This window comes from Taudactylus pleione, unplaced genomic scaffold (genome assembly GCF_031769625.1).
Source record: "Taudactylus pleione unplaced genomic scaffold, aTauple2 ptg000041l, whole genome shotgun sequence".
NCBI classification, from domain to species: Eukaryota; Metazoa; Chordata; class Amphibia; order Anura; family Myobatrachidae; genus Taudactylus; species Taudactylus pleione.
Genome location: NW_028284443.1, coordinates 21,950,892 through 21,965,683, shown reverse-complemented (window position 1 = coordinate 21,965,683; position 14,792 = coordinate 21,950,892). Strand labels below are relative to the sequence as shown.

General features: G+C 40.5%; 1 protein-coding gene across 7 annotated transcripts in view; it reads left to right on the top strand.

The window, feature by feature from the left end:
- Window positions 1–7,971: 7,971 nt before the first annotated feature.
- MDFIC (MyoD family inhibitor domain containing) overlaps window positions 7,972–14,792 on the top strand; it is a 176,674-nt gene continuing 169,853 nt past the window's right edge. The window contains exons 1-4 of one of the 7 annotated variants that reach the window (XM_088457689.1): window positions 7,972–8,290; window positions 9,115–9,181; window positions 12,344–12,456; window positions 14,158–14,309. In XM_088457689.1, coding sequence (XP_088313815.1) covers window positions 14,216–14,309 — 94 coding nt within the window. In that variant the 5' untranslated portion in view covers window positions 7,972–8,290; window positions 9,115–9,181; window positions 12,344–12,456; window positions 14,158–14,215. Of the gene's footprint in view, window positions 8,295–9,114; window positions 9,182–10,564; window positions 12,457–14,157; window positions 14,310–14,792 lie in introns of those variants that run through there. The other 6 variants (XM_088457686.1, XM_088457687.1, XM_088457688.1 and 3 more) reach the window with 6 other exon arrangements.

The following is a 14,792-nucleotide window of genomic DNA, read 5'->3' as shown; positions in this document are numbered from 1 at the left end:
CTCCACTGTTCCCAAAACCTCCTTCATGAAGTGCAATCTAGACAACCTTGATCCAGCTTTTTTCTCCTCCTCACTCAAATCTCTCTTTTCTTACCCTGGATATCCAATCTCTTGCATTCACCCTTGACTCATCCTCCCCCACCTACTTGGTCTGACTCCAGTGGACCAAATCCCAACCCTTGACCAAACCCAACTTTCACCAGATTCCTTTAAAAATGCTCCCACATAGCCAGACACCTGTAGAGGAAGTCAAACTCTCTTGCAGACTTTCTCCATTTTCAAATCTATACTAGTTCTGCTCTCAGTCTAGCCAGACAGTCCTCCTTCAAGGCCCACATCTACACACAATCCTCCATCCCACAGCATCTCTAAGCCACCTTCAACTCCCTTCTCTGCCTCACTTGCCTTATTCTCCATCCATCCCTATATTCCTCTAACTTTATCTGTAAGATTGATTATATCAGGAAGGAAATCTCCTCCTGCCAGAACCCAACCGCAAGCTCCGGAGTGATTTTGGCTCTATCAGAGCCAAAATCACTCCCACTGACATCACTAGTGATGTCAGTGGGCTGGCTTCTGACGGGAGGCGTTCCCGTGGGAACGCCCCCGCCAGGGAGGCACGCCCCCGGCACGCCCACCAAAGGGGGCGTGCTGTCAATCAACATTGACAGCACGCCCCCTTTGATCGGACACAATGAGCGATGGACTTTCCTTCGCTCGTCGCGTCTGGCGCATGCGCACGACGGAGCTCCCTCCGTCGTGCGCATGCTCAGTCCATAACATCGACCCACTTGCGAGCGGACAGCCGCTCGCGAGTGGGTCTGAATCAGGCCCTATGTGTTTAGCAGGGATATACAAAACACAATTTAAAATAAATAAAGATACATTTAAATTATTCATTAATATATTTCACAGAATTGTTTCTAATATAACATTGACACTTAGGGCCTGATTCACTACCAATTTACAACTGCGATTATGCACACAATCGGCTGATTATTGCATTCTGCGCATGTGTATGCATCGCCGAGTAAGTGCGCGAAATGGCCACTGCGAGCGGGACTACGATCACAGTGACTACGCAGACCCATCGCAGAGTGATTGACAGCAAGTGCCCTTTGTGGGAGGTGATGGGGGGTGGTCGGCGAAACGCAGGCGTGCCAGTGCGTTTGAATACCATTGCAGGACCATGCATAAATTAGCCACTGCAATGCTGTATGCAGCCTGAGGACTCATAGTGTGCGATGAAGAGCTTGTGCAAGTGTGCGCGAGGCTATGATTGTACCGATGGTTTCGCAGTCTTGCTAAACATTACCGATGTGTGTAAGATAAAGTGGGCATCCTTATGTTATGCTGCGACGGCATAACAATCGTAATGGATTAGCATATTATCGCAGTGAGTTTGCATGCATTATCACTTTTGCAATCGCAGTTGTGATCGGTAGTGAATCAGACCCTTAGTGAATCAGTGGTTTCTGTTGATTACATATATGGAGACAAATATAAAATAGCAAACTGACCATATTTAATTTTCTCTTCGTAGTTGTTGAATTTAAATATTAAGATGAATGCATAAATAGTTGTGCTGTTATACTTCTATTGGTTTTTACAAAAGTGAATATAAGTACGTTAAACTCTGCAAGCACAGAGCAATTGTTTTGTCTTTGTTTGAAAATCCACTTCTCTCCTCTGAGAGCCATTACCCCCTTGACACTGGTGGAACAATGGCTAACATTTCTGCCTTGCAACACAGGGGCATTGAGTTTGATTAAGCACAGAATTTATGTTTTCCAGATGTTTTCATAGGTTTTCTTTGGTTGATCTGCATCCTACTGGTAAGATAATTGACTTCTGGACTTAATTGGCCCTGGAGTGTGTTTCTGTATTTGTAGTTGGGTTATTCAATTATAAAATCCACAGGGACAGGGACTGATGTGTTTGGATAAATCCTCTAACAATACAGTGCTGTGTGTGCTGCTGTATATGTTGGCACTATGGGTCTGATAGTTGGGAATAAAGCAAGAAAGAGCAAAGTAACTGTGCACCGTGGTAAAACCATGTTGCACTGCAAGTAGGGCAGATTTAAAATGTGCAGAAAGATGTAGATGTGAAAGGGGTGTGTCCAAACTGTAATCCAAATTGCGGAGTAAAAATACAACTTTCTAGCATTTGTGGGCTACATGCAAAATCAGCCAGTATTTACCACACATGCAAAGTAAAGCATGTATTTACACCCTTTGCATTGCTACATGATTTGACCAGGTACATAGTTATTTGCTCTTTCTTGCTTTATTTCCAACTCAGAATCAGGCCCTTTTTTACAGTTATCTCTATATAGTCATTGTATTAAGATTCCTTTTTTGTTGCTTACTAGTTCAGTTGTGATAATCAAATTTTTTTATGCACACCTAATTAAAGAAACTCAATAGACAACAAGCAGACAGGACTGCGCTCTATAATATCTAAATTGTGAGATGGCAGAAACGAGATATAGAAGTCGGAATTTACCAAAAATCTTTGGTTTTAATCACATATGAAAAGTCATATAAATATACATAATAAAACAATGAAAATACACAGCATGCTAATAAAATGACTAATAAATGAACTGCTGATTGATAAGTATCTGAATATCAATCCAGGTTATCATTCAAATAATCAATAAAAAATGTAAAATATTGTCCCGCAAGATCATTTCATACTAAGAAAGTGTATATTGGATCTCCTTAAGATACATAAAAGTTCCTTGATTTGCTGTTTAAAACTTTCAATTGAATAAATGGAAGACTCCGTGATGAATGGTATGCACACAGATTAAATATCTCATTAAGTAATGTCCGTCTCCACAGGATAAGAGACTAGTGATTTGGTTAAGCGAAGTCTCCTGCAGTATCACAGCAAACAGCCGCGTTATAAGTATCTGGTCAGCTGAATAGTTCCAGATAGCAGCCCAAATCAGGTAGCCCTGCACCGGCAGTATCAATTGGCTCCCACAGTCTTCTGATGGTCCGGCTGTATGATGTGATCAAAACTGACAGTGCATGTGGCTATGAGCGGCGTGAGAGCTTGCCGCGTCTCTTCCGTTTTGTGGATTTCAGTCCATTTATCCACAAAACGGAGGAGACGCGGCAAGCTCTCACACCGCTCATAGCCACATCACAGTTCAGATGGGACAATCACTCAAGCATTGATAAAAGACAGTGAGCAAAACCAAAAAAAGACATACTCCTATAGCAGATTCCTATAGCAGATTTAGGACTCATTCTTCCAATTCTCCCATCATGACATCCCCAGATTTCACCCGACAGAGAGGTCCTTTTCAGATGAGGAACAGATTCAATGTCCTGAGACTCACAACCAGTGCTTAAAGTGGTCATAGAGAAGTGGTGGAACTCCACCCCCCTCCCCGGGTGCTTTTTCAATAAAGGGACAGCATGCGCCGTAAAAAAGGGCATAGTCTCAAAAGAAAGGTCACACAATAGTATTCCCAATTCAAATTACGCCGCACAGTAGCACAATCTTATTCACATTACACCACATAGTAGTGTCCCTTATTCATGTTATGACACACAGCGCACATTTGTGCCCTTTATACACAATGCCCACAGTAGTAGTGACTCTAATACACATGCCCACAGTAGTAGTGCACCTTATACAATGCCCACAGCAGTAGTGCCCCTTACACATAATGCCCACAGCACTAGTGCCCCTTTTGCAATTCCCACTGTAGTAGTGCCCCTTATGCAGTTCCCCCAGTAGTTGTTCCCCTTATGCAGTTCCCAAAGTAGTGGTGCCCCTTATGCAGTGCCCCCAGTAGTGGTGGTGTCCCTTATGTAGTGCCCCCAGTAGTGGTAATGCCCCTTATGCAGTGCCCACAGTGTTGGTGCCCCTTATTCAGTGCCCACAGTGGTAGTGCCCTTTATGCGGTGCCCACAATGGTAGTGCTCCTTATACAGTGCCCCCAGTAGTAGTGCCTGTTATGCAGTGCCCACAGTGGTAGTGTCCCTTATGCAGAACCCACAGTAGTGGTGGCCCTTATGCAGTGCCTCCAATGCAATGGCCCCATTAGTAATGCCACTAGTAGTAATGCCACCAGTAGCAATGCCCTCAGTAGTAATGCCCCCTGTAGTAGTGAACCCTAGTAGTAATGCCCCCAGTGGTAATGCCCCTATAGTAATGTCCCCTGTAGTAATGCTCCATGTAGTAGTGCACCCAGTAGTAGTGTCCTCAATAGTAATGCCCCCTGTAGAAGTTCCTCCAATAGTAATGACCTTGTAGTAATTCCCCAATAGTAATGCCCCCTGTACTAGTGTTCCCAGTAGTAATGCCCCCTGTAGTAATGCCCCCTGTAGTAGTGCCCCCAATAGTAATTCCCACTGTAGTAATGCCCCAATAGTAATGCCCCTGTAGTAATGCCCCCAATAATAATGCTCCCTGTAGTAGTGCCACTTACACACAAAAAACCCACAATACTTGCCTTAAGCCCCCCTCCTGCATCCGCTGCCATCCAGTCCACCCGGCTGCTCCTCGGAAGTATGGGAGAGGTGTCATGACGTCGACACTGCAGGAGCCAGAAGCCGGAGCTCGGGAGTGAACTCCGGGCTCCATCTACTGCTGCGTGGAAGGAGCGGGGCACCCGCTGGTAACAAAATCTCAGCAGGCGCCTGGCAAATGGAGCCTCCCTGCGACACCGGCTGAGGTGGGCCAGAGAAGGCAAAACTGGTTCCGTCTCCAAATAGAACTGACGGAACGCAGTTCCACTCCATTTCGGCCCTGTCCTCAACATCCAAAAGATTAAGAGAAAAAAACAAAGAGGATCTAGAGGCAGAAGAAAGGCTTCTAAACAAAAACTCCAAACACATGTAAAACCTAAGGGTATTTATAACCTGTCCTCAAAATATCTGACTGAAACACAGCTGAAATTCCTTACGAATGGACTCAAATTTGCCCCAACCAGTAAACCAAACTTTTTTTTTTAACTATTTGTAGAATTAAACCGATTCGCCAGTGATCTATGTAGGAAACGATATTTTGCTCTCAAAAAACAAAATAGTTTGAACATTGCATTCTGATTGTCCTAGTCTCAAATGATCAAGATGGATTACATATACTAACTGAACTCCTTGATGAGAATGTTAGCCTATCGCTGACAGATAATGATAACACCATCAAGACTTTTTATATTAAAAATACCAATAGTAACTTCATGGAGCCAGACACCCCCACCCTAATGAAGTACAAAGTTACAGAAAATCTTCTTTTTTTCCATTACACACCAATAACTATCAGATAGACATATTGTATAGAACTACCCTGGAAGATTTTAGAATCCCGTCTGAGCAGGAATCCAAGATATGGTATAATTTCAACAATGTTACTGCTAGTGAAAGACAAGCACTCAAACAACTACAAGCAGATCAATCCCTTATCATTAAATAGGCCGACAGGATAAAAAAGATTATTTACAAGAGGCTTCCACACAACTGAACGATAGAACTTTTTACAAAGTTATCGAAGTATACCCTACAGCTGAGTTTCAAAGGGAACTAAAAATAATGCTACAGTATATGGTGCATTAAATGAAAGGGTTATATTTAAAGACACATACTGTATCATTTTCTTTTTCTATCACATCCAGTTATCCCAGCTTATTACCATCTACCCAAAATGTGCAAATACCTTTCCAAACCCCCTGGTCGCCCTATAATTTCCAGCATTGGGTGCCTCACTTTCAAACTTACTTAAAGTGGAGAGGGATAAAGTACCAGCCAATCTGCTCCTTACTGTCATTTTTGTAGCACAACCTGTAAAGTGACAGTTAGGAGCTGATTGGTTTGTACTTTATCCGAGTCTCCAAGGCTTAATACATAGACCCATAAATGCTTATGCTCACCCGTAAGCCGAGTTGCCCGCATCTATGCCTCACTGCCTCTATCCATAAGCTTGCTGAAATAGCTGTCATTTTCACAGCATATTTGCATCAGGCCTTTGAAATCAGGCAGATCTCTGTGTTTGCACAACTCAACAATTCTGACTACATGCCCTCACTAAACTTAGCCTACAAATGTATGCCCTGTTGCCACCCATCTACGTACATTCAGTAACAAGTAGAGATACCACTAAGATGCGTATGTACGCACGTAGATGTGTACACTTGGCTATGGAGCATGCACAGTGCTAAATACTGCAATATCCATCTGCAAAACTGACTTGCATGCTACTTCAAAGAACCAAACAGTATGTAACAGACATTATTAGCATTCTCTGGTTTATCAACACAGTAATATAAACATCTTGGGTTATAAACTAAATAAATATCAGCTGCACTAAACAAAAACCTGATCTGCATGTTTCTTTCCTAATGCACAGTCTAGTCACAACTTGCAAAACCCTCAAGTCTTTACATGTGCTGTAAGTGGCTGAACCAGAAACATGCTCTGTTAGTTAACAGCTGGCTTTCAGCCCTTAAAGAAGTACTCATTACAGATGAGTATATTGAAATGTATTAAATGTTCCTCTGTATTACAGCTCTGTATTAAAGCCAAGATTTGCAGCTGCCAAATTTCTGTGCTGTGAAAGCATGCTTTGAGAAGAAGTTATGCTCAGCTTCTGATGGTGCTTAGATACCATGGGGAGTAAATAAATAAATCAAAAAAATAAAAACCTTCAAATGGATCTGAAATATATATATTTTTAAATGGTCTCATTATATGCAGAGATCAGCAGTATGCTTTAACTTTTATCAGTATAGCACTTACCCATTATTCAAAACTACAGCATATCTTATCATGTCAGATATTAGAAAGCACTTAAATAACTAGACATTTTTACAGGCTTATTTTAGTTCAGTAAAGAAAAACTTTCTACTGTATGTGCTAGTTTAGGGATATTTAATAGCATATATAGTATAGCAGGATAAAGCTAAATGCAAATGCGTAATTTTTCATTTGCAAAATATTAAATACAGTTTACTTTGATTTTTTAATGACAAATAAACACAAAAATGGCAAACACTGCAAGATATTTATTGAATTTGGAGTGCTCGAAACATGAAAACAAAGATGTGAAAAGAAACTCCTTAGTCTGCTTTTTGTTATCTGACTTGCCAATGATAATAATGATCTAAAGGTCACAATTTCGGTAACTGTGTAACTGTTAAATGCTTATGACTTTTTTTTTTAATAACTATTTAATAGCTTATTTAGAGACAAATGGTCCATTGGTGTATCTTGTGATACAATGATACAATCAACTGAAAAGCAGAAAAGCAGAATTCTGACTGCGCCGGGAGGTGGGCATACCATTATTTAGCTAGGGTACATATATGCATATATATATATATATATATATATATATATATATTGTGAAAGCTCACATGATAGAGATGTAGCATACAAGACTGTATATATTGTATATGCTACTATGCAATGCAAAAATGTAATTACTGTTTCTATACACAGCCTGTTAATGTAACAAAACACTTTTTAATACATTATTATGTTATGTGTAACTAGAGTGTTGTGGTCAGATACACAAATATTGTCTTCTTAATTCAAAACAAAGTCAATTTTAACATTAAAAAAATAAATAAATATGAAACCTACACATTATTTTCAAATTACTTTTAAAATAAAATGGGAATCAGAATTCCTGCAGCATTCTGTATGAAAATGACACCTAAGTAAATGCAAATAGATGGCTGTATCAGCTGGACAGGTCAAATATTATATTGAGTGTATTCTGTATATGTGAACCAAAGTTTGAGTGAAATGATTTACTGGTGTTAATCTACCTCTGACATTTTGCCTGTGCTATCAAAACCACTCCATCTACTCTCAGCTGGGTTTGTGTAATTCAGCTCTGTAAAAATGTTATGTATAAGCTGCTAAGCACTAGATGGCGTGTGATGGTATGTGTGTGTGGGTGTTTGTGTGCCTGACAGTATGTACAGTTTAGAAGCAGAATTCTGTAATGGCTGCTAACTTGCAGTGTGCAGAATCAGTATGTATCTGTACATCAAGTTGTGTCTGTACATCTGGTCTGTGCTGAAGAGTGTTACATATTGAACTGCAAAATACCCATGACCTGCTGTGATGTGTTCCTGTGATTCACCCTGTGGGAGCAGACGTTTAAACATGCAGAGCAGAGTAAAAGACCAGAAGAAAGTTCTTGTCTAGCAAGGGAACAAAACTTAGTGTGACATCTATCTTAATTAAATATATCTACACACAGGGATCTAGGAGGTTTGGAAGCAAGGAACTAAGCTGGACAAGGCACCACAGGAAGAACTGTAAGTAAGTTCCTCCACATGAAAATCAACTGTATTCCTTCACAGGCTGAGTGTGTGTGACTGGGCTTGTTATCCACAAGAATATGTGTGTCAGCATTTTTCCTAAAGGAAAAAAAAACAGAAAAAAACATTGGACGCTAAATGCAACACATCATTGTGAAAGATATAGATACATTAAGTGAACGCAATGAATGTTAAGCAGTAACGAATACTGAACTACAGTACATACTGTATATTCTCATCTCTGGTGTAAACTTTTAATGAATTTTTAATGAATATTTTATGGGAAAAGATTGAATGTGTTAATACTGAGATAAATGAATAGATATGTTCAAATCTATTTGCCTTATCAATGCAAAGGCCCTCAGACTAACCTAATCTACAATATGCCCATTTCAGTTATAGTACATACTGTATGCAAAAAAAGTGAAAACCTTCAAAATGGATTTAGTTTAGTTTGACCACTTTTTCGGAATATCTGAGGAAATGATTTGTTACAGAAATAAATAATAATGTCTGTGACGACAAGGATATGATATCTTTAAGTATTGATACATGCAAGTATATAAATGACAGTCTATCCCACAATAGGAGGCATAAGCATTCATATTAATGTGTCATACTGTACACTTCTGGCAATCTTACCTGTACAAAATAATTATTTTAATGTAATGTATCATATTTTTATTTAAAACAATATTTAGCATTCAGTTTGTGTCACTACCTCTTTACAATGCATTATATAAATGTACATGTATACAAATTTACCACTTACTGTATTCTATATGTTGCCATTTATTTCACGTTTTACTGTATATTCCAAGATCATTGGAACAGAATGGCTAAACAGCTGATGCTACCACTGTATACCTTTCAATAAAGGTCATTCAAGTATGTATGGAAACACCAAGAGCAGTCACCCATGTGAGCTCTCTAGTGCTGCTCAACATTTCTATAGCTAGAACTTACAAGTATCAGTTTCCTATTGGTTTAGGACTTGAAGAACCAGTGTGCCATTATTTTCATATACCTAAGAGATAGTTCCCAATAGTATATAATGCATATCTGACAATCAGAGGACCCCAAAAATAGAGTCTTGGACCACAGTTTGTCCACTGGATAAAACATTGAGGGTTTTTTTATGTATTATTGGGATCTATGAAGATGTTCATATGAAAGTTTGTACTGCGTGCATCTATATATTTGCTAAATTTGAATTAGAACTTGAGGTGCAAACATCCTATTACTGTCCCGTATTAATCAGTAATGCTTATCAGATCTTCATGCATGGTCGATTTTTAAACTTAGGGATAGTAAACAGAAAATCAGGAGCTTTGCTGCAGAAATGTAAATAAAAGTTGAATGTAGAGGAGTTGTCTAGTATCAATACCTTGTAAATTAATAGAATATAAAACAAGCACACTTGTATGCTGCACATGTCTCACAGGGTTTGTATGTGAAGAGTCTTATAGTGTTTCATTACCAGACAGTAGGTGTATGGAGATCAGCTGAGCACAGCTAATGGTGACATCACCAGCTCGCAGCTCTGGGAAGTAGTGTAGTGCCCGGAGCGTTCTTGCAGCTCTACAGGCTACAGGTTGCCTGCCTGAAGCTTCCCTTGCATGCTCTGGGTGGCCCTGCAGTAGGGTTACTGGCTGCAGGGTGCCATTCCAGCCACATCCAGGTGCCATGGGGCAGTGATGGTGCCACCCCCAGGGCCCTGCACTACATGCTACGGGTCAGGATTGCTTGCACACACTGCATGCAGAAACCTTCAGTGTACTCAGAGTATGGAACAGAGATGAGCTGAGCACAGCTAATGGTGATGTCACTGATGTTATTGGTGACATCACCATTAGCTGCGTTCAGCTCATCTCTGTTCCATACTCTGACTGCCCGGTAACTAAAGGGCGAAGGACTCTGCACATGCAAATCACACAGGACATTTCCATACAGGTTTACTCCAACAGCAGGGATCATTAGGACCATAAATAGGAGGTAACCTTGGCATCATTTAGAACATTGATGAAATAAGTATTGTGGCTGCCAAGAATCTAATACACTACAGTATACTGTATCTATTGCTGCTTTCCAAATTGGACAGCAGGCATGAATGACTTAAGGAGGCTTTTACAGAGACTGTTAACTGATCCGTACTAACTTTCTCATCAGGAACTGATTCAATTACAATCACTAACTGCATGCAAAGTGAGTATTATTGAGTATTTAGGGGCCTATGTATCAAGCTGTTTTTTGCATAAAATGATGCAGAAACTACAATTTCTACATAATTTTATGTATTGCAGTTATGAACTAAGTGCCTGATTCAGAGCCGGACGCTCTTTAAGAGCGCTCACTCTGAATCAGGGCGCTTTTTTTTTGTTGCTGCCTCCTGGCCGCTCGCTAAGCTATGGGTGACCACCCACAGCTTTTGCGGGTGGCCAGGTGATGGTCGCGATGGTCACGACCATCGCGGCTTGCGACGAAACCCTTGTGGTAGGGTTTCATCCGTCGCAAGCCCCAGAGAGCATACTGCTCTAACAGAGCAGGAAGCTCTCCACTGACATCACTGGTGATGTCAGTGGTGCCTCCCACAATCGGCAGGAGTTCCTTCGGGAACGCCTACATTTGTGTAGCCACCGCCCCGCCTACAAAACGGGGCGAGCTGTCGATCAACATCGACAGCCACCCCTTTTGTAGTGAGTCCCGGAGCGAGAGAATTTCTCTCCTGCTCCGGGGCTTGCGCATGCGCACATGTGCGTGGAACGCGCTGCATGTGCGCAGTACCCCACCATCGACCCGCTTGCGAGCGCTATCAGGCCCTAAAAGCACGATGCAGGAGATTTCACAGAAATCTCTAGCAAAATGCTAATTAGCACTGCAGATTGCACTCCCCATTATTATCAATGGAGACTATGATCTGACCCCTATGTACTAAACTCCAAAAAGCAAAGCTTTTCGGAGTTTAGCCCGGTAGTTCACACCAAATTTAGATGGTGTAAACTACTGTAAGCCGATGAGCAGGAGCAGGAGAGAGATCTTTCGATCTCTCCTCAGCAGGCCCCAGCTGGCTCTGGAGGCTTCCTCCGGAGAAGTCTTTCAATTCTGTGAAAGACTTCTACAATTTGCCGGGAATATAACTCACAGGTACATCTGTTACCGCAATCACTGTCCCTGTGAGTTCCCTTTTGTACATAGCGTGGATATTTTAATTAAAATTTAAAATATCCCCTGCGATATGGATAGATAATAATTGTGGCTTGTTCGCGATTATTAGTATAGACCCCATAGTCTGTGGCAACAGATTGGATTGTGAATCTTCTGGTATAATTCAGAAAATGTTATTTAATATACTAATTTGTGAGACTACTTCAATGTCTGTTTTATTAGGGTGATTTCTATTGGACCACATGGTTGTTTTATATCTTATTAAATTATTATACTAGGCAGCGCCTCTACCTGTTCTCTGTTCTATCATTTGTAACAATAGTGCATTAGTTATTTCCAATGATTAATCTTAGTTTACTCAATTCTATTTTTTTTAAATAAATACAATAGTTACATAAATCATGTCAGTATAATTTACGTTTTCAAAAATCACTCAATATTTTTAGCTGTCAATTCCAGTACTTATTTATTAACAATTAGTTATATAGTGCCAGCATTTTACATTGCGCTTTACAGTTACATTCACTTGGAAGCCTGAAGTGTCACATACAAATCTGTACTGTGTGTGAATAATGTACTATCCCGGGCCTCCTCACTGGACAGACAGGATGGGTGTGGAGCGTTGCTAGTCACTTCATTACAAAATGAGTATCATGCAGAAAGCTATTTAGTTGTGTACACCCTGAAAGCACATATTATATATATGATTCTCCGTTACAAAGCACTCTCCGCACCCACTGCTATGAAGGTACAGGCTGTCAGTGACCGTCACAGCTGGGTTAGTTGATGGCAGCATTAATAAGTGCACCTTCAGCTTTGACTTTAAGTTTTGACTGAAGTACCAGGAGGGGGCGGCCCCGGAGCCTCCTCCTTTGTCTGTTTTAGGGCGGTAGGCTGCCTGCCAAAGGGGGATGATTTTGAGTCTCCGGAAATGATGAAAATAAGGACTGAAAACGAGAGAGGAGTGAGTGAGCGAAATAAAAAGTTTCTTCTCTAAGGTAAAGATGTGAGTCCGGAGTGATGTCATGTATCCCTGTCCTGTCATGTCTGATCAGCTCCTATCTAACGGGACGTGCAGACATTCCTGCACTGATTGAGCAGCACCCTGATAGCCATCTGCATGGCACAGAACTCACTTAGACGGAGCCCTCTGACATTCAACACATTGATAGCCATATGCATAACACTGAGCACACTGATAGCTAGTCCTCTGTTTTGACATTAGCACACTGATAGCTAATCCATTGCACGGCACTGAGAACACTGCTATCCCTCTGTATGGCACTGAGCAAAACACACCGATAGCTAGCCCTCTGCATGGCACTGAGCATACTGGCAGCACAGAGCATACTGATACAGTAGATACAGCCCTCTGTATAGTTCTCAGTCCGCACTCTCCGCTGAGTTTTCACTGCAAACTTCTGCAACTAGTGCAGTCACAGTGACACTGCTTACTAACGTCCCCATTACAATACAAAGCCTTCTTTTTCTACTGCTAACACATTAACTTCTATGCTGAACATACAAATGATTCATTTAAGTTGGAATGTGTTGCACTGTAATTGATTATTTGGATATATGTAATTTCATTGATGTTTATCAATTTCTATTTTCATACTGTATGTAATTTATATGGCAAAACTTTCCCCTAAAAAATGGCCAAAACACCACCAAGTTATTGTTATTGGTAACTTTGGGATGAGAAGAGACCTAAGGGGTAAATTTACTAAAGTGAGAGTTTTTAGAAGTGGAGATGTTGCCCATGGCAACCAATCAGATTCTAGCTATTATCTTCTAGAAGGTGCTAGTTAAGTAGAATCTGATTAGATGCTATGGACATTATCTTAACTTATAAAAACTCTCACTTTAGTAAATATACACCCTAGTATGTGCCATTAAAACAAAAAACACACACACTCCTGATTCAGATTCACCTAAGAGTTTGTTAATGCATATGAGGGGCCCACACCCATTAGGGACTGGTGTTGAATACAGACACAATAGAAGATACAATCCCATTATAATATTGAGCTTCTTGGTTTTCTTACTTTTATGGTCTGCCATTTGCTTAGGGTAAAAACACAGTGGTTATGAATACGGGGTGTAACCTTTGGATCCATGATTCCTTCTATAATCCCTGTTCATGCTGTAGTCACCAAGCTGTGATCACAATTACAGTACATGTAATCAACACATAGGATATGCCCTGAGTTAACTTGCATTGGTTACTACCAGAGGATGTCTAATGTAGGGCTCCCATAAGTTTACAAATAGAAGACCAGCAAACCCATGTGATATAAAGTTTTTATCAAAGTGCACCCAACAATTGTTTTTAGGTCCCACATATATCAAAACGTTTGTAGAATCCCATATCACCATAAGTGCTTATGAAAGAACATGATAATGATTTCAGTTACAGCAAAAATAATGTTCTGATTTTTCAATTGAGCAGATGACAAAAGCCTTACCTAAGGTTTCAGAGTGCAACTAAGCAATACTTTTCTCATGTTGGCTTACACACTGTAACTTATTTACTTGCTAGTAGCATACATTTTATGTATTTATAATGGAATGGTTATAATGTAAATGTGTGTAAGTTCAGGAGAGACAATGGTGTTTTAGTGTAGACTGCATATAAAGTCTGAGAAGGTCTATGTGTGTAGTTGGTACAGTCATATGTTTCTTGTTTTCTTATGCAGTGCCTGCTGCAGAATTGTCTTTGGTTACATTATTATTTCTTGTGGAGAGACCTGGCAGATGTCCCAAGTGAGAGAACCTTTTCCTCCAGGGCCTGTAGGGCCTGAACAAGATACTTCAGCTGAAGACAGCCTCTTGATCTCCCTCCCCTTGGGTAAATCTCTGTAATATTGTATCCCTCGCTTGCTTTTACACTCACCTGAATTCGTTTTTTTATGCGGTTGACACTGTGAAGTACAGTACAGACACGTGTATGCTTCACAACTGTAAAATTAACTTGACATTATAGGGGTGAGGGGGAGAGCTTCCAATCCACAGAAACATTTCTGGAATAAAACATCATTAAGTAACACAGCATTGTCTGAGTAGTGTAAGGACTCTCCTTACTGGCACATTATGAGACCCAACTGTAGGCATGTATTTATCAGAGAATATGAAATGCCTTCTGTGCCTTGTAGGGCAATTGATGGTTGACATAAGGTGGTAAAAACATTTCAATGTTCTTTAATAACATGATGTACAGTGCAGAAATGTAGTGTAACCCATAACAACCAGTAATATGTATTGCTGTTTAAAGATTCAAAGCTGGATGCTCTGGGTATAGCACAATAATAGCTAATATATAATAAAGTTCTTT